Genomic DNA, 26,687 nt, shown 5'->3' with positions numbered 1-26,687 from the left:
CTGTTTTCCTTAGCTCCCATTACTCTGAATAAAAACAAGCATATTCATAACTAGATCTTAAAGGAGAGGGACTGGAGAGATGGCTCAGGGGTAAGGACAACATTGTTCTTTGAAAGAACCTGAGTTCACTTCCCAGAACCCAGCTCACAGCTGCCTGTAATTCCGGTTCCAAGGGATACAACACCCTCTTCCAGCCTCCATAAGCACCACCCATATATGATATAAATTCACATAAACACACACACACACACACACACACACACACACACACACACACAGACACACACACACACACCATCTAAAATCCAGGAAATTACGGGACTAGTATTTATTGTAAATAATAAAAATCTTATAAATGAACCGAATAAAATTAACTCAAAGTTAAGTATTACCAAATGTGTAACTTTAAGTTTTCATACAAATGGACTAGCAAAACTGGATGCTTTTCATTCATGCTAACTATTTTAGTAAATCACAGTATACATTTCTGACCAAAAGAGGAAATAGTAAAATAAGAATTGGGAACACTACCTGAACAAAACAAAAACAAATACATTGTCAACCCCAGCTTCCCTTTGATGGTAAAGTGCTAAAAATACCTCCATAACAATCTGGCATGCCTGCCATAAGCGTGTGCCAGACTATAAAAAGGACAACCTGCCACCTGTTGCGCTCTCTCTCTCTCTCTCTCTCTCTCTCTCTCCTGCGGCACCCCTCCCTCACCTACTTCCTTGTCTCCCATGCTTCTACAATAAATTTCTGCAAATTTCTGTTTCATGTCATCTCATTTTTAATCATAAGAGGTGAGAGGTGACTCTAATGATTCATTCAAATATTAGACATTTCGTCCTATTTTTAGTCTACAACACACAATTTGATAATCACTTTAAAAAAAGCTGTTGTCTGTTTATAGCATAGTGTTTTGAGGTGAATGGGATATATAACCAGATTACACATCTCTTTAAGGCATGTTTATCAGCCAGGTCCCTCTCTGATGACAGTATCCCACAGTGAGCAAGTTATGCGTACAACAGAATTGTACTGAGAAGTTGTAGCTGCTCAGGCGCCTCCTCCTCTCAAGCAAGAAAGACAAAGATCAGAAAAACAAGTAGAAAGAAAAGTGACAGAGAAACATTTGTAGGACAGTTGGTAAGTTAATTTTGTATTACTTGAAGAGTTTTCATGATAACAAGCCCAACATTCCCCCAAATAAAATGGCCAAACACTAGTGTAAACACTTTAAAAGAACTGCAAAATCAGAAATGCAAAAAACAAAAACAAAAAAAATATGCCTTACTCTTAGAAAGAGAAAATAAAAAATAAAAGCCACTTTCATCAACCAGAAAAAAAGAAAAAAAAAGTTAAAAAAAAAAAAGCACAATGCTGGTTGTAATGGAAGTTTTGGTTTCTTTTAAAACTCAGTTATGTTATATAAACATGTTTTTGTTTTAATCTCAAGTGTGGGATTTTAGTTTGTCCACAGCTGATAATTGTTTTGTGTGGTCTTTGCCAGCTGCGGTTAGTTTATTTCTGAGGACTAAGAGGGCATAAATATGAGGGTGGAGGGGGCAAGGAAAGGCGGAGAGGGAGAGAGAGTGATGGACAGAGCACCTGGAGAGGGCGGGGAGAGAGAAGTGATGGCATTGAGGAGACAGGACAGTGATGTTGGTCTTGGAACTGGGGAATCACTCTATAAAGCACTGTTGTAATATCTACCAAAAACCAAAAGCACGAAGCTTGAGTGTATGTAACATTTAAGTTTTCATTAATAATTGTCCCAGAAAAGCCATTTTTAAAGACTTTCTAGCCTTAGTTTTTTCATAGTGTACTGCAATTTAATTTCTTCAATTTTGACCCCAGTAGATCATATATTCTCTGGTGGCAGTGGCTAAGGCCAACTTACAGACTAAGCCACAGTACTTACAACACGAAAAGCACTGTTTCATCTTTACCCAATAAATGTTTGTACAGAGGAAATGCTTTCAAGGCTGGTGCTCACAGCTGGTGAAAAGGAGTAACCACCACCCACCTCTGCAAGCCTCTGCAGTCCTTGCCCGTGCCTGGGGCACCAGCCTGCGGTCTCTCTGTCAGTGCTGCTCCACATCTTCGTATCGTGAACTAACACGTGTCTTTGGCTTGAGTTCATTTTTAATGACATTAAGTCAGAAGAGTTCCAAATGTCCAGTAACACTTGAATACAATGGAAACTATAAAAAAAATCACTTAAAAATTGGATTTGTATGTACTGACACAAACACTTCCAAGATGTACTGTTAAGTGAAAAAAACAAAAACAAAAAACAAAACAAAAACAAAGTGTCTACCGCTGTGTATAAAAATGGAATGTGATGACATACAATCTAAGCTTCCACCAGTTTCCCTCAAGTTCCGTTGGGAAGACCTGGAGCAAGATACAACACTCAAAGACAGTGTCCTTCTCTACCATGCTGCCCTTCAAGACTCTGGAACCCACTCCACGCTGTCAACTCTATGGGCCTTAATAGTTCACGATTTGAGCCTTGTAAAGGAAGCTTACTAAATAAGGTGAGTTTGGGCAGTGCTGAGATATCAGGGAAAACTGAGACCTAATAGCGGGTCTGAAGCTCACTCTGAGGTCTTCTTTGGAAATAACATCTCTTCATGTGCTCTGCAACCCTCTCCTCCCTTGCATCTCTACAAGTGCTTTTGATTTCTAGGTGGCACCAAACTACCCTTTGGAAGACTTAAGCACCTGGACCTTCTGCCTTTCTGTCTTGATTTCTGGATAAACCCTGTGTCTGCTTCAAACAGGATTCAGCCAGTAACTGTTCTTTACAAACATGCCATGAACACACACATTTTAAAATGCAAAGCTGCAGCAGGCACTTGTTGGTTGTCTACCTTCTCTGCTCAGCATATTTTCATCCTCCTTATGTAGCCTCCACACTGACCATACCCGCGGTGCCCCAGAGTAACTGTTCTGTTCATCAGCCAACAGCACATATTTTAAGCAGACACCTAACCAAACGAAGGTGAAAAGTTGTTAAGAATACCAAGTCAGACGTATTCTCTCCTGGCAGTGGCCTTGGAAGTCCTACAAGTATAGCACTGAGGTGAGGAATATGGGCCCACAGCTTATGTTGTGCCCAATGGCAGCTGGGGGCCGGGTGCTATTGAGAGACTGTACAGGGGAACCATACTTCTCTCACTGTGGAAATGGAATGGAAACAAATGGGAAGGAGAAAATGGTAGTGAAATGGTGGGAATAGATAATTCTGCAGAGCTATCTTTGGGAGGTGTTTCCGATAGTCGGCTTGGAGCTGGGATGTGGCTGAAGAAGATGTGTCTGGTGCTTTGACACATGTGAAGGCTGTCCGGGAGCTTTTCTCTCCTCTATTAGGGGAGGAAATTGTAGTTAAAGAACTTGCAGAAAATCCAGCGCTTCTCAACAAATCTCGTTTTGAAACTGTTTCACTACAAAGATGACCCTAGTTGGGTGTGGTGGCACATGTCTTTAATCCCAGCACTCTGGAGGCAGAGGCAGGCGGATTGCTGTGAGTTCGAGGTCAGCTTGGTCTATAAAGTGTGTCCAGGACAGCCAAGGGTACACAGAGAAACTCTGTCTCAAAAAAAAAAAAAAAAAAAAAAAAAAGACACTAACTACTTCACTAGAAGGACTAGGTAAAGAAACCCATAAGAAATACACAAACATTTGGAAATGCATATGGCACCTTAAATAAACTACTGCAGAACAACTTCAGGATGATGGCCTTAAATTACTGGCGGATAAAGCTTTCGGTACCTTTTAGTAACAAATGTGGAGAAGAAACTCAAGCACTGCTACTGGGAGAAAATACCTCCCAGCTTCCTGACTCTGCAGAGGAAAACAATACTATGTACTTTTACATCTATTTTCAGCTAAACTAGGCTCTGATGTCCATGATTTATGAACTCACCTCTTCCAAAATGTAGTGATAAAAATTCTATTATATCAGCAATTTCAAGAATAGTACATCTTAACAGATTACAAGACTAGCATCATCATTGGCCTTGCATATCATTGTAATTTGTGTATGTATATCCCACTGGCAGGAAATGGGAGCAGAGGAAGAGTGTGACACAGGGTTAGAGGAAGAGCAATACTGTCTTCATCTTACAGTGCACAGCATTTGGGGCTTCTTTCATACTATGAAGAAATAGCCTTGCATCAAAGTAAGAAAATGCCCAATCCCTTCTAAAAGAAATGTTCTTTCAAAAGATTTGGCAGCTCTTTTGTTCTATAAGGGAAAGCACTCTAAAGACAATGAGCCATGGAAAAGAAAGATGGGGAAAAGCTCAAGTTCTATTAACATTATTCAGTTATAAAATTCAATCTCTTTATCCAAGTCTCTTAACAACAGCCAGAAGAACACAGTCCATTGGATCCAAATAGTTTCAAATGATTTCAACTTCTTGGGCATTGTTCTCAAATTCTTTTTATCCTGGCACAAATTATTCCAAAAGGTAAAATACTCCTAGGAGGGGAAAAACTGCAGTAGCAAATGGAGGCGGGGCACACTTCAGATAAGTAGCACTGACTTTTATTCAGCAAAATACGACCTGTATGTGCACAAAACCGTGGGAGGATACGGAAGACAATTTGCTTTGGGGGGCGGGGTGGGGTTGTAAATCAGGGACAGGAATGACGTTCACCTTTTTGCCTATTCTCCTGCAGTTGTTTGTAAACTTTTCTAATGACATATCAGGAAGTGTTTTCCTAGGATGCTTAGTAACACAGTAAGTACAATAGCACTGGCAAATGGTAAAGCCATTTACTCTTATTTTGGTCACACAAAACCTTTGTTAAAAGTCCCGCAGTGTTCTTCTCACTTGTCGTCTTTCCCTTTCGTCTTTCTGTATACCATCTCTCGAAAGCTGGCTAGGATCTTATTCTCTCTCTTCCGCCTCTCTTCTTGGTTAAAGGATGCAAGGGCTCTTTTCTCATCGGCACTGTAAATCTGGTTCTCTTTACGCAGTCTTACAGCCTCCATTCGGCGATGCCTGCTCCCACTCATGACGTAACCTGAACATTCAAACGAGGCAATCTCTTCACTCGTCAAGCCAATTTCACCTCTTCGGGGGATACGCTTTCCAGCTTTTACGTATTCAGCCATAGCTGCACCTTCACCTGGAAGCAAGGCGTGGCCATAATTCAAAGGTTTCTCATCTTGAGAGGTATGTATTACAGGTGCTTCTGGGCCTATTAAATTCATGCTGTCCGCACTCACCGACTGTTCCATCCACGCATCTGAAAATTCCCTTTCTAAAGCTTCACAGCCCGTGTCACTGTATTCTTTCTTCCTCCTCCTCTTCTTGAGATGTTTTGCCCGGTGTTTCCTTTTCTTCTCTTTCTTCTTAGTTTTAACTTTCTTTTTATCACTATCAGAGCTGGAATGAAGGTCAGGGTCTGAATTGCTGTCATCGCAATACTTTCTATGCTTCCTTTTGGAGGGTTTTTTCTTCCGTTTTCTCTTGGCTGAATGACCAGTCTTTGTTCTTTTTTCTTCGTTGGTGAAATCTGAACTGCTGCTCTTCTGATTCTTGACCTCGTCTTCAGCTGGTGTGTGTTCATCAGAGTCTGGATCAGGGAACTTGGGTGACAATCCCCAAACCTCAGGCGCCCCCAGTTCTCCAATCCTCTCTCTCTCCTTCAGCCTCCGTTGCCTATAACTCTCCTTCTTTTCCTTCTCCAGGTCCTCCGCCCACGAGCGGTCTCCCGCATAGTGGTGATGGAAGCGGTACCCGCCACAGATGGAAGAGGAGGACGAGGCGGAGGCAAACGTGCGCATCCCCAGCGGCGGCGGACGCTTTCCAGACCTGGGGTGGCTGACGGGATGCACTGGGCGGGCGCTCTCCGCACCCCGCTCCGGCTGGAGCCCCTCGGGCCCGCTGAGGTGAGGGCCGAAACCGCCTACCCGAGGGGATCCTTTAGTGAGCCAGGCGGACGGTGGGCTCTCCGAGTCACGTCGTCGTTTCTGAGAGCCCAGAGTGTCCTCATTAGGGCGGGATCGGGGTACAGGCGACATGGGCCGACTTCAAACAGCTAACGCGGCGGTTACTCCAGAAATCACAACCAGGAGAGCACGCAACTCCCGCTCAACCCGCACACCGCGCAGGCGCACTAGGAGCGAGCGGGCTGTAGTTAGGTAAAGTAGCTGGTAAAGTCTGTAACCAGGGTCAGACCGCCCCCTGCAGCATCTGGGATATGGACACTTGCTTTTCACCATTTACATTCCTTATATTGAGCCCCCCACCCCCGGGGTAACAAAAGGAGTTATCATTAATGAGAACTTCTGCTTTTTAAAAATTTATTTATATATTGTTTGTTTGTTTTCTTTTCTTTCTTTCTTTTTTTTTGTTTTTGTTTTGTTTTTTGTTTTGTTTTGTTTTTTTTTTTTTGGTTTTTCGAGACAGGATTTCTCTGTGTAGCCTTGGCCATCCTGGACTCACTTTGTAGACCAGGCTGGCCTCGAACTCACAGCGATCTGCCTGCCTCTGCCTCCCGAGTGCTGGGATTAAAGGCGTGCACCACCACACACGGCTTGTTTGTTTGTTTTCAAGACAGGGTTTCTCTATGTGTAGCCCTGGCTATCTGTCTTGGAACTCGCTTGAGATCCACCTGCCTCTGCCTCCCAGTTGCTGGCATTAAAGGCCTGAGCCACCGCCTCAAAGCTATTTTTAAGTGGAGCATATGCAGCCCCAGCTGCCTTGGAACTTGCTGGGCAAGCAAAAGATGATCTTTAACTCCTAATCCTTTCCACCCCTCAAGCGCCAAGATTACAGGTTTTCATAGGCACAGCAGGCACCCCTTTAATAGATGTTGACCTTTGCCCTAAAATTTCCAGGGGCTCCTAGGGGCCTACATCCTCCAGAGAATGAACAATAGTGTACCTGCTAAGAAATAATTTAACCCCTTGCCCTGGCCTTAGTAAATCACTTATCCCTGTGGGAAAGGGGAGGAAGCAGTGTTCTCTACTATCCCTGTGTAAGGGATTGAGAGACAAGAAGAGCAAAGCAATTTCCTCACGCAGCTGAGGACTCCATATGCACGAGATAATTGTAATGCTCGCCTTTAAATGTGCTTCCCTCTAGCCCTCTAGGCTAGCCCTCTCGATTTGGTCATAAGGCTGTCTCCCTCCTGCTGGCAGTAAAAATAAATTCATTTGATTTTTATTCTAAATTTGAATTTAGGTTTTGAGTCTTCTTCAGTGTATTCGAACTTGGGAACACACCCCTCTCTCTCTCTCTCTCTCTCTCTCTCTCTCTCTTTTTTTTAATCATTGTGTTTCACCACCACCATGTGGCTCACAGGTCCGTTTTCATGCCTGCCTCCACCTTCTCTGCTTAGTGGGGGGTTCCTATTACTTGTACCCCACCTCCTGCCTGCGGGTCTGCAATCCCAGCAACTATGGAAACTGAGGCAAGAGGATCATTAGTTCAGGGTCTTATGGCAACTTAATGAGATTCTGCATCAAAAGGCAGAAGCGTGTTAGGGTGCTGCTTAGTACCAGAGGAGTGTGCCTACTGTTCATACAGCCAAAGGCACAGTTGCTAGTGACTCGGCAAACAATCCCCTTTGTTTTCCATTCGAAGCAAAACCCAGACTACTTCTGGAACCAACGCTCGCGAGTTTAAGTTTCTGAGCTAAGCGGATCAATTCCAGAGCCTTGCTTAACTTTGGTTCACAGACTTCCACTCCAGAAATATAGATGTGTGAGTCGGCAAGGTTTCTCCGCAGAAGTTAGTCACTTGGCATTACCTTCTGAAGGCACTTTACATCCCATAATCTGAGATGACAAACTTTCATGTGCACACGCATTCCAATCTATCGGGCTAAGCTCAGCTCACAAACTCCTAAAGTAAGGTAGGTCAAGACTTAGGGATGATACTTTGCTGAGCTACGTTTTTCTTATGTTTGTCTTTTAAAATAGCGTTTTATGTATTTATGTGTGTGTGTCTGTGTGAGTGTATACCATTTGTATATGAGTGCCTACAGGGGCCAGAAGAGGATGTTGAACCCCCAACAACTGTAATTACAGGCAGTTGTGAGCTGCCTGATGTGGGGGCTGACTATGTATATATATAAAATCAATCTCGTTTGGCTCACTGCACAGGACTCACTAGGTAGCAGAGGCTGACCTTGAACTTCTGATCCTCGAACCTCTACCTGCCAGGGGTTTGGATTGTAAGCATATGTGACCACACTCAGCTCTGATAGTAGGACTCCTAAACAATAAAATGAAATGAAATCCTTCAAATGAAAAAAAAAAATCTTCAAAAAAATCTAGACTCAGGGGCTGGAGATAAGAACACTGGTTGCTCTTCCAGATGACCTGGGTTCAGTCCCCAGCACTCACATGGTGGTTCACAATGCTTTGTTATTCCAGTTCCAGGGAATCTAATGCCCTCCTCTGATCTCCGTAGACACCAGGTATTCACTTGGTACACAGACATACGTGTAGCCAAGACACCCGTGCATTTAAAATGATGATGATTGTAAAATTAAAAACAATAGAGAGCCCATTTAGTGAGCGTGGGTTGCATATAATCTCATCTGTAGCCTGTACCTGCACAAGTGCATGTTTGTTCTTTCAAATTCAGTGTGTTGGTGTTAGGAGGTGGGGCTCCTAACTTTTGAAGAAAGTACTTAGCACAAGGGCTTAGCCTTCATGGTTGGAATCAGTGCTGTCATAAAAGAAGTCCCAGAGAGTTGCTGTGTCCCTTCAATGGCTAGATGATGCCCTCCCTTGAGAGTGAAGTGTGCCTGAAGCTTCTCAGGTAGGTTCCAGAACCCTAAGAAATACATTTCTGTTGTTTATAAGCCACTCAGTTTATGGTATTTTAGTTACAGCCATACAAAAGTACTCAACTTTATATCTTGTCATAAGTTTGAAGGGTCCAGTGTGACTGTTTTGTGAAGTGTCCTACAAATTTATCTGACTGGTTTGTGATGTAATTCAGGGTTATCCTGCCAGATCATGGTGGTGATATTATATAAAATGCAAGGTTTTTTTTTTCTATGCTCTGAATAACGACATGGAGACCTTTGTGTTTATTAAAAAGCTTCAGATACTATAGTTGGGCAGATACGGAGCTATTCTAAGCTGACAATCAAGGCCTGGCCTACTTCTCAGCCATGTGGCCTGTTACCTGTCACTTTAGTCTAGGCCTGACGCCTCCTTCTACACCCATGTCTCTATGTCTACCTCCTGCTCCTCTCGTCTCCACCTGAAACCCTCTCAGTGGGATCAGAAGTCTCGCCTCAACTCTCCAGCCTGGCCATTGGTCATTCAGCTCTTTATTAAAACCAGTCAGCTTTAATCCCAGCAGAGGCAGGGGAATCTCTTAAGAGTTCCAGGCCAGCCTGGTCTACAAAATGAGTCCAAGACAGCCAGGACTACACAGAGAAAGAAACCCTGTCTCGAAAAACTGAAAAACAAAAACAAAGAAACAAACAAAACCCCCAAACCAAACCAAAACCAAAAAAGCAATCAGAAGGTGATAGGAAAACAATGCTTAGAAAACATTGAGAAAGGAAATGCTTCATAAAAATGACAATGCTGAAGTCAGGCCCGTAGTCAGATCTGCACATGGCAGAGAAATCAGCATTTGAATAATGCAAAGATAATCTTTACACAGTGCACAAAAACATCACTCCAGTCACATTACATCAGTAGGCACTTAATATCAGTTTGTCCCAATATGTGTTCAGTAAGAAATTCCTAACAAGCAAATTAAAGAACAAATTAACAGCAAGGATAAGCTGGAATTAAGTTTCTTTCCAAATTGCTTTAAAATTCTTTCACAGGTATATTTAATGATCTTTGCACCAAAAAAAAAAAATCTATAAAAGCAATATTTTACTTGGCTTCGATAGAGACATTTACTAATGAGAACCAGCTGCAAAAAAAAAAAAAAAAAAAAAGTTGATATAGACTAGTGCTTATAACATAAGGTTGCTAGATCTGGGTAGGGGTTTAAAGTTTATGGCCTGTATTGTCCTTGGCTGGTGCCTTAGTTTGAGCGGGACCCCTGGGCCCAAATCTGCCTATCATAATGTTCTACTTGTAGGTTTCTAGGACCCTCTGGATCCTTGTACTTTGCTATTCTCCCATGCTTCTCTCAGCTAGAGTCCCAATAGGATGTCCTCCCCTCTGTCCCAGATCTAGCCAATGGGCAGAACATTCTCCACAGTTGAGTGGAGAGTGGGATATGACTTTCTCACATACTCTGGTGCCTCACCTTTGACCATGTCCCCTGGAGGGGGAGACCTGGTGGCACTCAGAGGAAGGACAGCAGGCTACCAAGAAGAGACTTGATACCCTATGAGCATATACAGGGGGAGGTAATCCCCCTCAGGAACAGTCATAGGGGAGGGGAATAAGGGGAAAAGAGGAGGGAGGGAAGAATGGGAGGATACAAGGGATGGGATAACCATTGAGATGTAACAAGAATAAATTAATAAAAAAATTTGATGGAAAAAAACCCCACAAGGTTGCTAAAGCACTGAATCAGTATTATGTCTGTTAAAACTGTGCAGGACACACATTTGCATGCAGGCCCACCTACATGACTTTAAGTAATCATTAATCTCTTTGTGCAGCATTTACTGCTTTGTAAGTGGGGCTAATCACATCCCTAACTTATTGGACGAGGGTGTGGACATTGGCCTTGGGAAATGTGTTGTTTTGTTTAAGACAATGATTCACGTAGACCAGGCTGGTCTCAGAATAGCTATGAAACATGGATGAGCGTGAACTCCTGCTTCTCCCCCTGCCTAACTGCTGCAGCGGTGGCTGTTATTTTTTTTTTCTTTCTGTAATGGGCACATTACCCTTAGAGCTTTGATAAATAACCAGCTTTTGTTACGTTAAGGTCTTTTGTAAATTCTCGTTGTATTATATGATTTCCTATAAGGGGTAGGTGAAGACACAGGATATTCTTTATTTTTAACTTAAGTGTGTGTGTGTGTGTGCATCTTTGTGTGGGTATGTTTATTACTTACACCAAGGTGCCTTTGGAGGCCAGGGATGCTAGATTCCCTAGGGCTGGAGTTACAGGTGGTTGTGACTGTGCCTGGTGTGGGTCCTAGTAATCTAACCCAAGCCTTCAGGAAGAACAGTAAATGCTCTTTTTTTTTTTTCATTTTTTTTTTTATTAATTTATTCTTGTTACATCTCAATGGTTATCCCTTCCCTTGTATCCTCCTGTTCTTCCCTCCCTCCCATTTTCCCCTTACTCCCCTCCCCTATGACTGTTCCTGAGGGGGATTACCTCCCCCTCTATATGTTCATAGGGTATCAAGTCTCTTCTTGGTAACCTGCTGTCCTTCCTCTGAGTGCCATCAGGTCTCCCCCTCCAGGGGACATGGTCAAAGGTGAGGCACCAGAGTATGTGAGAAAGTCATATCCCACTCTCCACTCTACTGTGGAGAGTGTTCCGTCCATTGGCTAGATCTGGGTAGGGGTTTAAGGTTTACCGCCTGTATTGTCCTTGGCTGGTGCCTTAGTTTGAGCGGGACCCCTATGCCCAAATCTGCCTATCATAATGTTCTACTTGTAGGCTTCTAGGACCCTCTGGGTCCTTCTACTTTGCTTTTCTCCCATGATTCTCTCATCTAGAATCCCACTAGAATGTCCTCTCCTCTGTCTCAGTTTCCTGGTAAGTGAAGGCTTTCGTGGGACATGCCCCTTGGGCTAATATGCAGATATAAGTGAGTATATACCATTTGAGTCTTTCTGCTTCTGGGTTAACTCACTCATTATGATCATTTCTAGCTCAATCCATTTTAATCACTGAGCAATGTCTCCAGCTCCAGAGACCGCGAGCACCCTCAGAAGAGAATCTTGTTGTGGTGCACAGACTCATGGAATCGAACCTTGAGGATGACGTTTGCCTTGGGTTCCTTGGTTTAGGAACAGCAAAAGAGTGAAGAGTAAAGAAGGACTGAGAAATACGGATCCTAACCCTGTTCCCTGGATACATTAGCTTTTGAAAGTCTCGTCTCTGGAAGACTCCTGGTGTGGTGTGGTATGTGTGTGTGTGTGCATGCGCGTGTCCTAGGTCTGCTTTCTAATGCTGTGACTAAACACATAACCGAGAGTAGCTGGGAGGTAACGTGAGGAACCCAGGGCAGGAAATGAAGCAGAGCCTGTGGAGGAACACTGCTTACTGGCTTGCTCCCCACGGCTCACTTGGCTTGCATTTTTATATGACCCAGGACCACCTCCTTAGGGTGACCCTGGCAGTAGTGGTGCAGGCCCTTCCCTCATCAATCATTAATCAAGAATATACCTTCAGAATCTGATGGAGGCACCTACTCCACTTGGTTTCCCACGTCCCACGGTATCCCAGCTGCTGTCAAGTCGATAAACTAAACAGCACATCCGGGTCCCTGTTTCTGTAGGTAACTATAGGAAATGAGACCTTGGTTCACACTGACATCATAATCCCAATGGAATCCTACAGGATGCATTTTGAGGTTTTTCAATATTCATGACTTCCAAGGGAGTAAAATGTTCCAATATCTTTAGTAGATTTACTTCTTTGATAAATTAATCCTGCCTATAATCATTTCCTACATATCTTTTCCCTCCTTTCAGTTGGGCTCAGTCCTTATATGGTATGACTGGTGTGGTAATTAATTTGATTGGATTAGGGTGTGTGTGTGTGTGTGTGTGTGTGTGTGTGTGTGTGTGTGAGTGTGTGTTCATTTGTTTGTGATGTCACCACAGCTCAGTCAGCAAAGTGCCTGCTGTGAAAGATGAGGACTAGAGTTTGATCTTCAGAACTGATGTGTACATTTTTGTAACCCCAGTGCTGAGGAGGCAGAGACAGGGGCTCCCTGGGGCTCCCTGCCCAGCTAGCCCAGTCTACTTGGTGAGCTCTAAACCAATGGAGCTTAACATCCAAGGTTTTTCCAGTAGTTTCTGCAGTCAGGAGCGTGTGCTCAAGGGTGTGCACACACAGCTATCTCCCAAACAAACAAACAAACAAACAAATAACTTGTGCTAATTCAGGACACTTTGGGATGCATCTGTGCTGGTGTCTCCAAAAAGGACTGGCTGAGGGAAGAAGAAGCACAGTGATTGTGGGTGACACTGTCCCCATAGGCTGGAATCCCAGACTAGATAACATGAGAATTAGAAGACAGATGACATCAGACTTCATCTCTCTCTCTGCTTCCTGATATGCCAGAACGCAGCCATGAGCAAGTAGCTTCCTGCTGCTCTCGCTGCCATGTTCCTGCCGTGATGGGCTGTACCCTCTGACCAAGAGCCCAGATGCATCTTTTGTATGTTGCTTCTTGTTGGGTATTTATCACAGCTGTGAGGAAATGACTAATGCCTCAGGTGGATCAGTTCTTTGTGTGTCACTGTGACAATGTCCCTGATAGAAACAGCTTGGGAGGAAGGATTTCGTTGGTTTATGGTTTTAGGTGGCCTTCAGTCTACTGTGGCAGGGAAGAAATGGTGGCAGTGGTGTGACGTAGGGGCTCTGCACATGTTAGCTAACTAGGAAGCACAAAGGGGGAATGTGTGAAGGAGACACAGAAAGATACAGCCTCTTAGGGCAAACCTTCAAAGGCCTACTTCCTCCAGTTAGGCTTCCCCTCCTATTTTTCACCCCCACCCCAATTGTATCATCATGTAATGAATCCACTAAGACATTATTCTTTCAGTAGCCTTTGTGACCACAGTGCAGAAGAGGTATGCTTTATTAACCTCATAGGCTGTTTTGAATCCACTCAAATTGACAAGATTAATATCACAACTGCTTATGCCAAAATGGAGCTTCACTCTGGGCTGAACTGCTGTCTCCTTTTCCATCCCTTTTAACTTGGCTTAGTAGTTTTTGGACTGAATTATTCACTAATAAGGAAAGTAGGATTTTGCTGAACCAAAAAGAAAATTACTATGGAAACTTTTTTTTTGTAAGTGTACAAAGAACATTACAATGAATTTCCTGTATGCCTTTCACCCAGATTCAACAATTACCACGTTTGCATTATTTTATTTGTTTGCTCCTTTCTTCCTCCTAAGTATTTGCTTTAGCAAATCTCAGACATTGTATTGGCTGTCCATCGGTACAAGTATTTCAATGTAAAGTTCTAGTGAATAACTTTTAAAAAATGATGGATGGCAGAGAAACCCTGTCTTGAAAAACAAACAAACAGACAGACAAGATAGAGAAGCAGGAAGGATGTCTCAGTAGTTAAGAGCATCTGCTGTTCTTCCAGGGAATCTGTGTTTGTTAGATTTGGGGGGGGTGTTTTGTTTTGCTTTTGCCAACTCAACAAAACTAGAGTCATCTAAGAAGAGGAAACCGCAATTGAAAACAATGTTCCCTCCCACCCCCGCCAAAAAAAAAAAAAAAAAAAAAAAAAAAAAAAAAAAAGGAGCATAGCTTTAGTGGCCATGGTGGTACATATCTTTAATCCTAGCACTCAGGAGGCAGAGGCAATCAGATATCTGTGAGTTTGAGGCCAGGATGGTATACAAAGTGAGTCCAGGGCAGCCAGGGTGACGCAGAGAAACACAGGCAACTCCATGTAGCATTTTCTTTCCTGCAGATTGATGTGAAAGAGCTCAACGCACTGTGGATGGTGCTAGCCCTGGACAGGCAGTTCTGGGCTATACATATGAAAGCAACCCAAATCAACCAGGAGAGCAAGCCAGTAAGCAGCATTCCTCCAAGGATTTGGCTTCAGTTTCTGTCCCAACTTCATAATGGACTGTGAATAGAACTTGTAAGCCAAATAATCTCTTTTCTCCTAAGTTGCCTTTGGCCATGGCGTTTATCACAACAGTAGAAACCATAACTACAACAGGATCTGAGTTAGAGTCACAACTGCCTGCAGCTCTAGCTGCAGGGGACCTGACATCCTAGTCTCGTTTCTTCAGGCACCAGCACACATGGAATACACACAGATACACATAAATAAAAATAAATCTTATAAAAGCAATAGTATAATTCTAACAGTTAAATTGCCAATAATTGGTTAGTATTGAGTTCTAGTTTTCCCCATTGTCTGAGGTCTCTCTCTCTCTTTCTTTTCTTTCTTTCTTTCTTTCTTTCTTTCTTTCTATCTATCTTTCTTTCTACAGTGTTATGGGAAGCTTACCAGGGTTGACCACTCAGACACTGTATATCCCATCAACGACTTTATTCGAGCCAGCTAGGACTACCCCTGAGTGTGTGTGTGTGTGGGGGGGCATGTAGGTGTGGCCCCAAGAGTCCAAAACATGGGTTTTTAAGGGCAGAGGCCTCATTGAAGCATCTCCCTTGGCAGCTGTAGTGGGAAATAAGCAGTTTAAAGCAAGCAGTTTGGCGGCCAGAGGGGAGTCCACAGAAATGGGCAGCTAAGATAAGGGGTTGGCTGCAGGGGGTCCGTGAACAAACAAGTAATGTCAACAAGAGTCTGGTATCTTAGCTAGGCCATCATGACTGTTAGTTCCTAGAATAGAATTGGGTAGCTTTCCATGGGATGCTCCAAGGAGATCAGATTCTAGTTAAACCTGGAAACAGCCTCAGCAAGAATGCAAGATGCAGACACCTCTGTACTCTCTTGCTCAGTTACAACAGGTGTTTGGTTCTGATCGGGGTTGAAATAAAATTTATCACTGCACCTGGCTGATTGCTCTATTGGGTTTCTTTTCATCAAGGACAGTCTGCCTTTCTCAGCTTCCGGAATCTCTGCATCAGTCAGTGCTGGTTTAGGTGGGGTTAGGGTGGGGTGCGGAGGAGGACTTGGTGCAGACAGTCTCTACAGTCAAGGCTGTAGAGACACAGGAAGGGATGAAGTAGGAACGGGGGTGACCCCTGAGGCTGGGGTCTAGAGTGTTTCTGGAAGTGCAGAGGCAGCTTGGATGCTGGCCATACACAAGCTGAAGAGCCCAGAAGAGTTGGGAATCTCTCTAGCTATTTGGGCAGGGGCCATAGTAGTGGCTATAGTGGCCCTTTACTGCCTATGGTGTCTTAAGAGGTAGCAGGACGTAGGGTCTGGAACAGGGTCTGGAGGATTTTTCTCTCAAGTGCTTTGGCCTGGAGAGTGAGAAAAGGGAGCAGCAGGAAGAGGGCAGGGCCAAGGGCCGCTGGGCCCAGGTAAGTGTGTGTCCTGCTTCTTTGGGGGGTTGGGGGTGGGGTGTTCCTAAGAGATACCAAATTTCCTACCATGTCCCACTTTTGCATTCTGCAACATCTACTTCCCACCTGAATCTTCATTTAGTTTTGTGACAACTGGAAAGGCAAGCTTTACATCAGAAAGAACCAAAGCCTAGGGTAACTTATTTCCTGGGAGTACACATATACTCCCAGTGTGCCTCCAGGGTCTATCCTTTCCCCAACAATAATGGGTTAATTTGGAAAGAACCACAGAGAAGAGCATCCTAGAGAGCCCAGGAAGTGGCTTGTGCTCCCACAATGCTTCCTGTGCTCTAGCCAGTGTCTAGATGTATTTTATTTGTCCTGGTCTGTCCCTTTGAGAATATTTATTGTGGGTTTAGGGTGGGGTGCAGAGGAGGACTTGGTAAAGGACAGCATTGTAGGTGACACCTGTGCAGCTGTGCCTCTGGGTGTCCGGGGCAGGAGGGGAGGGAGGAGACGGATCCATACTGAGTTCCCATCTCCCGAGAATTCTTGGACGATGCACTGCTTGCAGCTAGCTTGAGCCGCCGCCGCTTGGCCCAGAATGGCTAGAGAGTTGGGAGTGAGCGCGATGCTAAACGCTCCATCTGCAGAAGAGGGGACTGGGCTTCTGGTGGTGAAGGTGGAACAGGAAGAGGTCTCCCCCTTGGCAGAGGAGGCCAGTTGGCTGGCCAGCCCCGGGCCCGACCGCTCCCGCCAGCGCTTCCGTGCTTTCCGCTACCCCGAGGCAGCCGGACCCAGGCAGGCGCTGAGCCGCCTCCGCGAGCTCTGCAGACAGTGGCTGCGGCCAGATGTGCACAGCAAGGAGCAGATCCTGGAGCTGCTGGTGCTGGAGCAGTTCCTGACCATCCTGCCGGGGGAGCTGCAGGCCTGGGTGCGTGAGCAGCACCCCGACAGCGGGGAGGAGGTGGTGGCGCTGCTGGAGTACTTGGAGAGGCAGCTGGATGAGACGCCTCCGCAGGTAGAAGGAACAGGTTTAGGGCCTAAGACCTAGGTCCTGTGCATAGCAAGATCCGAGATGGGCAATTGCTTAGAGCCCGAGAAGTAACCTGGACCCCAGTGAATAGTTCGATGCTTTGTAGGAAAGCACAATGATTGCGGAAGAGCTCAGTCTTGGAGAAGCTAGGGTAGAGTCTGTTGAGCAGCGTGGTGAAAGTTATCTGTGGACTTCTCGCGGTGTGTGTTGAGTAAGACACAAGTACAGGTTTGAGCACAGTCGCAACAGATACAAATGACTTCGTAGTTGTTTTCTAGGCTTCTCACGTGTGACGACATCTGCAGTGTCTTGCTAGCAGTGCTGTGGTGCTTATGACCCTCCCCGCGCCTTTGTAGTTGCCATTGACAGTGGAGGGGAAGTCTACAGTTTTCTTAGAACCTAGAATCTAAAAAAGTTTTTTCTACCCAAATTCTCATGGACCCCTTGTTTGAACCTTTGGTAGAAAACAGGTTGGTTTTAACCTCCATCTTCTGGGCTCAAAACAAACAAACAAAAAACTAAAACACAACAATAAACCACCACCAAACCTAAAACTTTTTTTTTTTGCAGTTTCATCCACATCAACAATGTGTCTCCATCATATTGAGCACTACCTGCCCCTTCTAGTCTCCCACAGCCCCCACTTGCTCCCTTCTCACCTTTATACAACACCCCAACCCCCACCCCACACTTACTAAGTTCAGTTAGTGCCCCTTGCCGAAACACTGACTGGTCATGTCGCCTTGATCTTGTGCAGATAACCATAGCTCCCGTGAGTGCATGAGTCAGTACCCATGTCTTTTCAGAAGGTAGCATTTTGCACTACTCTCCTCCACCCCAGGTTCTTAAGTTCTTTCTGGCTTATCTCTCATGAGCTTCCCTGCGCCCTGGGGCCAGGGGTTGCTGTAGATGCCCCATTAAAGGACGAACACTCGATAGTCATTTATTCTCAGCTCTCTGGATTAACTGCTGCCTACTACCCAGAAAAGCATCCCTGGCTGTGGTTGAGGGCAATGCTAATCTCCACATACAAACCCATTTTGGCCTGTTTTAGGGAAGGGATTTCTTTTCTGCAGCCTCCAGTGTCCTTGTTTCGGAGGAGAAGTGATTGGAGCCTTCCAGCTGGTGACCAGGAGACCCAGGTTCTGGACTTGTCCTGAGCTCTGTAACAGTGGGAAGTCAACTCAGGTCTTAGAACCTTATTCTCTGTGAAAGATGGAGGGGATTCTGAGCTTTGTTCTACTATTAATGTCTGCAAGGAAACTAGTTACTTGGTTTCACATACTGCAATTGAATTTGTTAGTTTCTTAGTGACCCTGTTGGGTGGAGATTACTATGCCTATTTTTCAGATAAGATGTTTTTTAAAATAGATTTTCCCATCAGTTTTATTTTTATTTTTATTTTATTTTGTTCTTTTTTTTCAAGACAGGGTTTCTCTGTGTAACAGCCCTGGTTGTCCTGGACTCACTTTATAAACCAGGCTGGCCTCGAACTCACAGAGATCTACCTACCTCTGCCTCCCAAGTGCTGGGATTAAAGGTGTGCGCCACCACAGCAGGCTTCCCATCAGCTATATAGCGGTCGAGGGACAAAGCAATAGTTCATCCACAGGCTCTGCAGCTGGTCTGCCTGAGCTCCTGCTGTAGCATTGCTACTTAGGAGCTGGATGACATGGACGAGCTGCTGACACTGGGCCTCTGCTTCCAGTTAAAAAAATCTAAGGGTTGCCTGTGTCTCAGTGCGTTAATATTTTCACGAAGCTCTTAGACTCAGTGCCTAAAGGGCACCATACAGAGTGTGATGGGAAAGTTTGATTGAGGGGATAAAAGGAAACGAATGACTTTTAGGTCCCAACTGGCGACCAGAGACAAGGTCTTCTCTGCTGCAAGATGGAATTGCTGACGCCCTCCCAGGACTCACAGAGTAGCTACTCCCAGCCAGTGAAGTCTCTGCTCAAGCATGAATCTCAGGAATCCTTGGTGTGTTCACCCTTACAAGCCAGAGGTGAGTGTGTGTGTGTGTGTGTGTGTATGTGTGTGTGTGTGTGTACATGTGTGTAAGGGCAGAGTGAAAGAAGAGAGATCCAACCCAGGGCCTCACACGTGCCTAGAGAGTGTGCTACCACTGAGGTCACTTCAGGACAATGGTCACAAAGCATAACCTGGGAGTCTAGAAGTGACTTTAGGTGCTGCCTACAGTCCCTGCCCTCGGAGGTACGCTGCCAACTCACAGAGGGTAATGTGGCTTATCAGAGGCCACAGAGTTCTTTGGTGGGGCCTCCAACTTAGGACTCCCTTGTCAGTGACTGTGGGGAACACTGTCTGTGCCTGGATTAAGAAGAACAGAAGTGACAGTTTGTTGGAGACGGTAGGCCATATGGTCAATGTTCAGCCATTTTGTCAGAGCCTAGGTTTCTATCTCTCTAGCAGACTGTCATTTACCAGACACCAGCTGACCCTGTCGTGGTTCGGCAGTTAGACTAAAGATAAGATTTAGATGGAGCCACCCTGTTGTAGTTTAACAGTTAGATTAGATAAAGATAGCAAAATATTCGACGTGGCAGGATGTTGTGACCTGCTTAGAATTCCTTGCATCTTGAGATAGCCTGCAGCTGGGTTGCCATAGCAATATGCTTCCCTCCCCCCTGCCTTACAAAAACTCTGTGAAATTTTTCAATAAATGGGGCTTGATCAGAATCCAGACTTGCCCAAATTTCTTTGTGTCTCTTGTCCCCCCACTTGTCTGCCCCCTCCACAGGTACCCATTGAAGACCCCGCAGGCGAGGACAACAGTTCATATCATTGACCCAGCAAGTGATTTCCAGGGGTCCTTAACTTCCTTATCACATGTTTCAGGAATACTTTTACTTGCTCTTTATGTTTTGTTTGTCAAACATCTAATCTTGGTGTATAGCTCTGCCTTACTATTCCTAGGGTTTATGCCCTCACTCATGGGTCACATCACAGTGCCTGCTTTCAGTAGGCTTCTGGATAACCTCTCTAGACACTGGAATACAAAAACATTAAACTTTTCCTGTTTTATTAAGTGGGTTTAGGAGTGGTTGTGCTCTCTGGTTGGCTGTTCTACATCATGGTCTTAGTCCTCACCACCTGCCCACTTTCCACTGAATCCTGATTTGTTCTCAGATTTCTTTCCTCACCATCCTTCCTGCTGGTCCTCTAATTCCCACCTTTATTTCTGAATTTAAATATTTGTTCTGGGCATGCAGAGAGCTCTGTAACTTTTGCCTCCTTGCTGTCTTCTCAGACTCTCTTCCTGGCAAAGCATAATTGGCATTTGCTGACAATTGTGTTTCAGGTCTGCAAATAAAGACTGAGACCAGGGACTTGCCTCCAGCTGGGGAACACACGGGACAAAAGCCTGAGCAGACAGTGTGCTTCCTGGGGGACGACGCTGTCCAGGTCCCTGCAGGTGCGGAAGCCAGTGAGCAGGACGGCAAGTTACAGACAACACAGAAGAGTGCCACAGGAGCTAGGCGCTTCTATTGCCGTGAGTGTGGAAAGAGTTTTGCTCAGAGTTCAGGCCTGACCAAACATAAGAGAATCCACACTGGAGAGAAGCCCTACGAGTGTGAGGACTGTGGGAAGACCTTCATCGGGAGCTCTGCCCTTGTCATTCATCAGAGGGTTCACACTGGCGAGAAGCCATATGAGTGTGAAGAGTGTGGCAAGGTCTTCAGCCACAGCTCAAACCTCATCAAGCACCAGCGAACCCACACCGGGGAGAAGCCCTACGAGTGTGAGGACTGTGGGAAAACCTTCACTCAGAGCTGCAGCCTCCTTGAACATCACAAAATTCACACTGGGGAGAAGCCGTATCAGTGCAACATGTGTGGCAAAGCGTTTAGGCGCAGCTCACATCTCCTGAGACACCAGAGGATCCATGGTGAGAAAACTGCTCCCAGGCTTCTGCATGGAGAGGCCTGGGAAGGGCAGAGGAGCATGGGAGGCCAGTGGGACGATGCTGATGCTGAGACTTACCAGTGCAATGAGTGTGAGAGAAGTTTCACACAGAATAGGAGCCTCATTGAACATAAAAAAATCCACACTGGTGAGAAACCCTTCCAGTGTGATGCGTGTGGGAAAGGCTTTACCCGAACTTCATACCTTGTTCAACATCAGAGAAGCCATGTGGGGAAAAAAATTGTCTCACAGTGATCTGTACCACACCTGCCAGGCTTGCTGCTCACTTGTTAGGGAGCTAAAGACCCCCTGGGGCCCTTACTAGCTGCAGAGGGGCCTGAGTGTTGCCAGGACACACTGTCCAATGTGAGATGCTATACCTTGGCTGAGGTGAATTACCTCAGAGAATTATTACCTTTTATGTTCGAAAAGTAATGGAATGAGACTTCCTAACAGGAGGGGCTGGGGGTGTTCTCTGGATGAGGTAGCACTAAAGTGTTTTGTTCTCACTCTTAGGGTTTACAAGGCCTTCCAGAACAGTGGCCCTGAGCCCACACAATTTTCTCCTGGGTGGATGGTTCCAGATTTTGGAGTGTACTCTTCTTACCATTTGTTTGTCAACATGAACCCTTCATGTTTTGGTCACATTCCTGAGCTCTTGGCTCCCCTATTGTGTCTTATGTATAGGTGCTAGTAAGCATTTACTACAGGGACAGGAAATGACCTTGGAAACTCAGAAACTCTGTATCTAGATTTCTGAAGATGCTCTAATTTGGACCATTTGTGTTTGCATCTAATTCACTAAAGTTCATCGAATTCACTAAGGTTCTAGATGCCGAGTCAGCCATACAGTATCCATCCTAAGTGTTACAGAATTTGAGCAAGAGATGCCTTATATCTTTATGAGGCAAGATGGTATGGTAAGAATGCCTCAAGCAACTTCTGCAGACACAGGGAGCCGTCCCTGTCCAAAAACCTCCATTAGTGCACATATAGTTTTTCACTTTTTACTGTGAAAGTTGTCAGATAGTTAAATAAAATTCAATCTTATGCCCATAGGACAAAATATATAGTTAGGGTTTCTATTGCTGTGAGAAACAACATAGCAAAAATCAGCCTGGGGTGGATGGGGGGGCAGTTCATTTCCACTTACAGCTCATTTGTTACACGATGTCACTGAAGGAAGTCTGGGCCGGCAGCAACCTGGAGGCAAATCTGAAGGCTGGGAAGGAGTGCTGCTTCCTTGTTTGCTCCCCGTGGCTTGCTCAGCCTGCTTTATAACAGCACCCAGGACCATCAGCCCAGGGATGGTACCAACCGCAGTGACCTGGGCTCTCCCACATCAGTCATCAATCGAGAATATACCCCATAAGCTTTCCCTGAAGGTCAGTCCGGTGGTGGCATTTTCTGAGCTGAGGTTCTGTCTTCCCAAATGACTCTATTTTGTGTTAAGGTGACCTAAAACTAGCCAGCAAGACAAATTATGATACAGTTGATGTCAATTCTGCAATGCTCAGTGTATCAGTTACTTTTCTCAGGGCTGTGACAAAAAACAAAACAAAACAACAGTAACAAAAAGCCTAAAAAAGCAAAGCAAAGCAAAACAAAACAACCTGAGGGTTGTTGGGTTCGCGGTTTGAGCCAAAACATCATGATGGAGAAGACACTGGGGCAGAGTCCTGAGGTAGCGGGGGGTGGGGGGGGTGGGGGGGGTGGGGGGGTGGGGGTGGGGGGGGTGGTGGGAGGTGGTGGTGGTGGGGGTGCTGTGGCTGCAGTCAGGCAGCAGAGGTCAGTGCTGCAGAGGTCAGGTTCTGGCTGGCTTCCACTTTTCCCATTTTAACTCATTCCTGAATCTCAGACTATGGGATGCTGCTGCCCACATCTGGGATGAGTCTTCTCTCCTGGATTAAAACTCCCTGGATGCACCCTCACGGACACACCCAGAACTGTGTCTCCCAGGTGATTTCAACCCCAGTCAAGTTAACGGTGAAGATAGGCAATCACAGTCATTTCTCACTTTTCCCATTCCTTGGGCCTAGCCAAATTTTAGGACACATTTTTATATCCTTTTCCTCTTTGTATCAAATGGAATCCAGGCTTATACCAGCTAAGCTAAAACTTCCTCCAGGTCAGAAGATTCACAACAAATATTTATCATTATTATTTATGCCTTCATAACTCCCCTGTGGGTTGACAATGGAAGAATAGTGATAGGTGAGGCTTATAAAACACCAGTGGAAACTGTAGGAGGAAATATGTCTGCTAGAAAGCTGCCTGAGAATCTTGAATGGAAAGTGCCCCACAGTAGGAATGTGGGAAGCCAGGAATTGGTGCTGTTCCTTAACCATAAGAAGGGAGGTCTGTTTGATGGCCCACTTAGTTCATCCAAATCGTCTGTGCTCTTTGAAGACTGATAGCGTCTCCCGGGTCCTTTTTGCGACGTGATGCCATGCTTTAGTGAGCCTACAGCATGCTATTCTGTCTACGCCCACCACATTGTTTGAATTCCTGCTTTGAAGTCTCCCAGGCTAACTTCTGGCTTTTTAAAACAGAAGGGCTTTCCCTTTGATAATCCTCTGTAATCTCTCATTTTCCTCATTATCCCCTCATTTCCATCTAACTAAAACTAATGTAGCCTTCGGAAACTCTTCAGACATATCATGGAGTCTTCTAGCATGTGTTTTCTTTGTCCCTTTTCTTACTTATATGTCACCATGAAGCTGCTGGCCGATTACTCTTCTCCTTTAATACTTTCCTAGGCCCAAAGCCAAGTTGAGACAAGCTATATAAGTCAAGCAGGGTTAAAATGTAGGACGTGACAAAATTGTTTTAATATTTGCTTATGGTCCTAAAACTTCAATACGCAAAAATCTTCATGGACTGCTCGGCTTATTTTTCTTTGGTCTTTAATTTGCTCAGCTGTTACACGAATGTTGGTGAAGGCCTTTTACAAATCAGAACACTTGGTTCAAGTGTAACTTATGCTAACGAAGAAGCCCTGTGCCTCCTTTCAGCTTTTAAGCTTAAAGCTTCTCTGCAGAGGAGGGAAATATAGAAAAATGTTTTTAGAGCCTACTATTCTTGACACTGGATGGGCTCATAAAATACAAAAAAGTGCAACTTCTAATGTTTCTTTAAATAATTTTTAGGAATCTTGTGTTGACTGGTTGACCATTCTGTTTCATTTCTTCAACTGAAGTGAGGCATAAACTATCCATTTTCCTTCCTTCCTTCCTTCCTTCCTTCCTTCCTTTTCTCCTCCTCCTCCTTCTTCTTCTTTTTCTTCTTCCTCTCCTCTCCTCTTCTCTTCTCTCTCTCTCTCTCTCTCTCTCTCTCTCTCTCTCTCTCTCTCTCATCAAGCCTTTCCTACATGGCCCTGGTTAGCCTGGAACTCACTATGTAGACCAGACAGATCTTGTAGAGACCAAACCAATGCCATTTTGTGTTCAGGGCCTGCCCACCTTGGTAACCTGGAGTTCCACATACATTTCCAGGGAGAGCCACAAACTTACAGCTGGCAACCATTCTTAGGAGCTTGCACCAGGGACCAACCAATCAGAGCTACAGGTCACAGTGACCAGAACAAATGAAAAATTCCCCCTGCAGTCTGGCCCTGGTCCCCCAGCCAATCAGCTTAAAGGACAACATTCCTGTACCCCTCTAATCTATGATGTAACAGCAAGGCTTGGAAATGAGTTGGAACCCCCCCGCCCCCCGCAGTTTTTTTTCCTTTGAAAACCCTGTTCCCCTAGCGCTAGGGGCCACCATCTTGCTTACGAGGGGGTTGATGGTCCAGGCTCTGAGCTTGACTAATAAATGAGACTCTGTGTGATTTGTATTTGGCTGATTCCTGGTGGTCTTTGGGGGTCTCACGACTTGGCCATTATAGTCTTGAAATCATAATGATATCATTGGATTAAAGGCATGTGCCACAATGCCTGAATTAACTTATCCATTTTCCTGTCTCCTATTTGAGTATGATATTGGTTTTGACGCCTTTTCCCTACTTGGATAGAGTTCTAAGACATTTCAGTGAATGACCCATCTAAAGTTCATCTTTTCCTCATTTTTATTTTTATTTTCTGTTGTTGGGAATTTAACCCAAGACCTTGAATATCTGAAGTGCTCTATCACTGAGCACCTCTTTTTCCTTTTTATTTTGAGACAGGGTCTCACTAAGTTGCCCAGGCAGGCCTTGAGTTCACTTTGTGTCTCAAGTTGGACTTGAACTATTGTTCCTCCCTCCTCAACCTCCTCCCCTACATAGCTGGAATTGTAGATTAATACCACCAGGCCCAGCTAGATTTCTTCTTTATTTTGGCAAGGAATGTGCATATTCCTGCAAAAGGTTTTCTTTTCTTTGTTTGTTTGTTTTTTTCCCCGAGACAGGGTTTCTCTGTATAGCCTTGGCTGTCCTGGACTCGCTTTGTAGACCAGGCTGGCCTCAAATTACAGTGATCTGCCTGCCCCTGCCTCCCAAGTGCTGGGATTAAAGGTGTGTGCAACCACGCCCAGCTGCAAAAGGTTTTCTTGTCTCTTCCTTTACTAGAATAATTTACTTCATAAAGTTGAGAAATAGAGATGAAACACTTTATCTCAAACCTCTAATAGAAGTGCATTTGTTGATGGTAAAGATTGTGTTTTTAGGTTTCTTACAGTTTTGTGATGGTCTATGCTGTCATCTCCTTAGAGATCCGTAATGAGGACCTAGCCGCTAAGAAACTTAGCTATCTCCTTTTAATCCATTTTTGTTTTTAATCTCATGACAGTCAAAAGTAGGTTGACCAATTTATTTGAGGAAAGCATCTCTAGTCAGTTTTAAGTACTGTCTGCATATTTCAATGCTCTCTACCACAGAAACTTGTTATGTCACTGTGATAAAATAACCCTGACAAAGCAGCCTGTGGAGGAAAAGGTTTGTTTGGCTTTCAATTCCCAGTTACAGCCCATCACTGCGGAGACGTCAGGGTGGCACGGAGCTGAAGCAGCTGGCCACACTACATTCACAGTCAGGAGCAGAGAGCAAAGAATCAAAGCAGAATCAAAGCATCCACCCCAGTCCTCAGCTGGAGTTTTCCACTCTTATACACTTCAGAGTCCTCTTCCTAGGGGATGGTGCCACCCACAAAAGGATAGGTCTTCATACCTTGATTAACATAATTGAGATAATCCTCTGTAGACAAGGCCACAGGCCAACCTACTCCCCCAGGGATTATAGACCACTTTAACTTGACAAATAAAACTAACCGGTACCCTGACTATAGAAATATGTCTTTGCATTTGTGTCTACCTATACCTTTTGCTTGGTTTCTAGTGTTAGTGATTGATTACTCCCTGTTTACAACACCAACCAATCCAAGATGCTAGTTTCTGTCTACCTTCTTGATTAAGAGTAGAACACTGAAAAGCCAGGCGTGGTATAGTACAGGACTGTAATTCCAGCGTTTATTAGTTGGAGGCAGGAGCTCAGCTCCATGGCAAGTTTGAAGTCAGCGTGGAATGCGTGAGAGCCTGGAACTGAAGCAACACAAAAGGATGTCATATGTTCTTACTCACTGTGTGCGTTTTCTTACTAGAATTTGGGTAACTATCTAACACTCCATGAGGTGTTCATCAGCTTACTT

The 26,687-nt window shown here is 44.8% G+C and overlaps 3 protein-coding genes across 6 annotated transcripts in view; 1 reads left to right on the top strand and 2 right to left on the bottom strand.

Moving 5' to 3' along the window:
* Positions 1 to 12,447, bottom strand: part of ZSCAN26 (zinc finger and SCAN domain containing 26) — a 29,915-nt gene extending 17,468 nt beyond the window's left edge. For all 4 annotated transcript variants that reach the window (XM_084794768.1, XM_084794770.1, XM_084794771.1 and 1 more), the window contains exon 1: positions 12,312 to 12,447. The gene's annotated coding sequence lies outside the window, so the exon portion shown is untranslated. The remainder of the gene's footprint in view (positions 1 to 12,311) is intronic.
* Positions 4,558 to 6,184, bottom strand: NKAPL (NFKB activating protein like). Its single transcript, XM_084794777.1, has one exon. It carries the CDS (start codon positions 6,041 to 6,043, stop codon positions 4,844 to 4,846), a length of 1,200 nt encoding a protein of 399 aa, XP_084650903.1. The 5' UTR covers positions 6,044 to 6,184; the 3' UTR covers positions 4,558 to 4,843.
* Positions 12,448 to 16,454: 4,007 nt separating the features above from the next.
* On the top strand, positions 16,455 to 22,129 carry LOC311604707 (zinc finger protein with KRAB and SCAN domains 3-like). The gene is made up of 3 exons (XM_084794776.1): positions 16,455 to 17,124; positions 18,988 to 19,144; positions 20,459 to 22,129. The coding sequence occupies exons 1-3, from the start codon at positions 16,708 to 16,710 to the stop codon at positions 21,316 to 21,318; spliced, it is 1,434 nt and encodes a 477-aa protein (XP_084650902.1). The 5' UTR covers positions 16,455 to 16,707; the 3' UTR covers positions 21,319 to 22,129.
* Positions 22,130 to 26,687: the final 4,558 nt, after the last annotated feature.

The sequence above is a fragment of the Acomys minous genome (assembly GCF_964271855.1).
Source record: "Acomys minous genome assembly, chromosome: 9".
Taxonomy (NCBI): Eukaryota; Metazoa; Chordata; class Mammalia; order Rodentia; family Muridae; genus Acomys; species Acomys minous.
This window is presented reverse-complemented; position numbering and strand designations above follow the sequence as displayed.

Excerpts from the sequence above, each read along its gene's own strand:
- NKAPL (XM_084794777.1), bottom strand. The coding sequence starts at position 6,043 with ATGTCGCCTGTACCCCGATCCCGCCCTAATGAGGACACTCTGGGCTCT.
- LOC311604707 (XM_084794776.1), top strand. The coding sequence starts at position 16,708 with ATGGCTAGAGAGTTGGGAGTGAGCGCGATGCTAAACGCTCCATCTGCA. Across the intron at positions 17,125-18,987 it reads TGGATGAGACGCCTCCGCAG|GTCCCAACTGGCGACCAGAG; the intron begins GTAGAAGGAACA and ends AATGACTTTTAG. Across the intron at positions 19,145-20,458 it reads TTCACCCTTACAAGCCAGAG|GTCTGCAAATAAAGACTGAG; the intron begins GTGAGTGTGTGT and ends ATTGTGTTTCAG.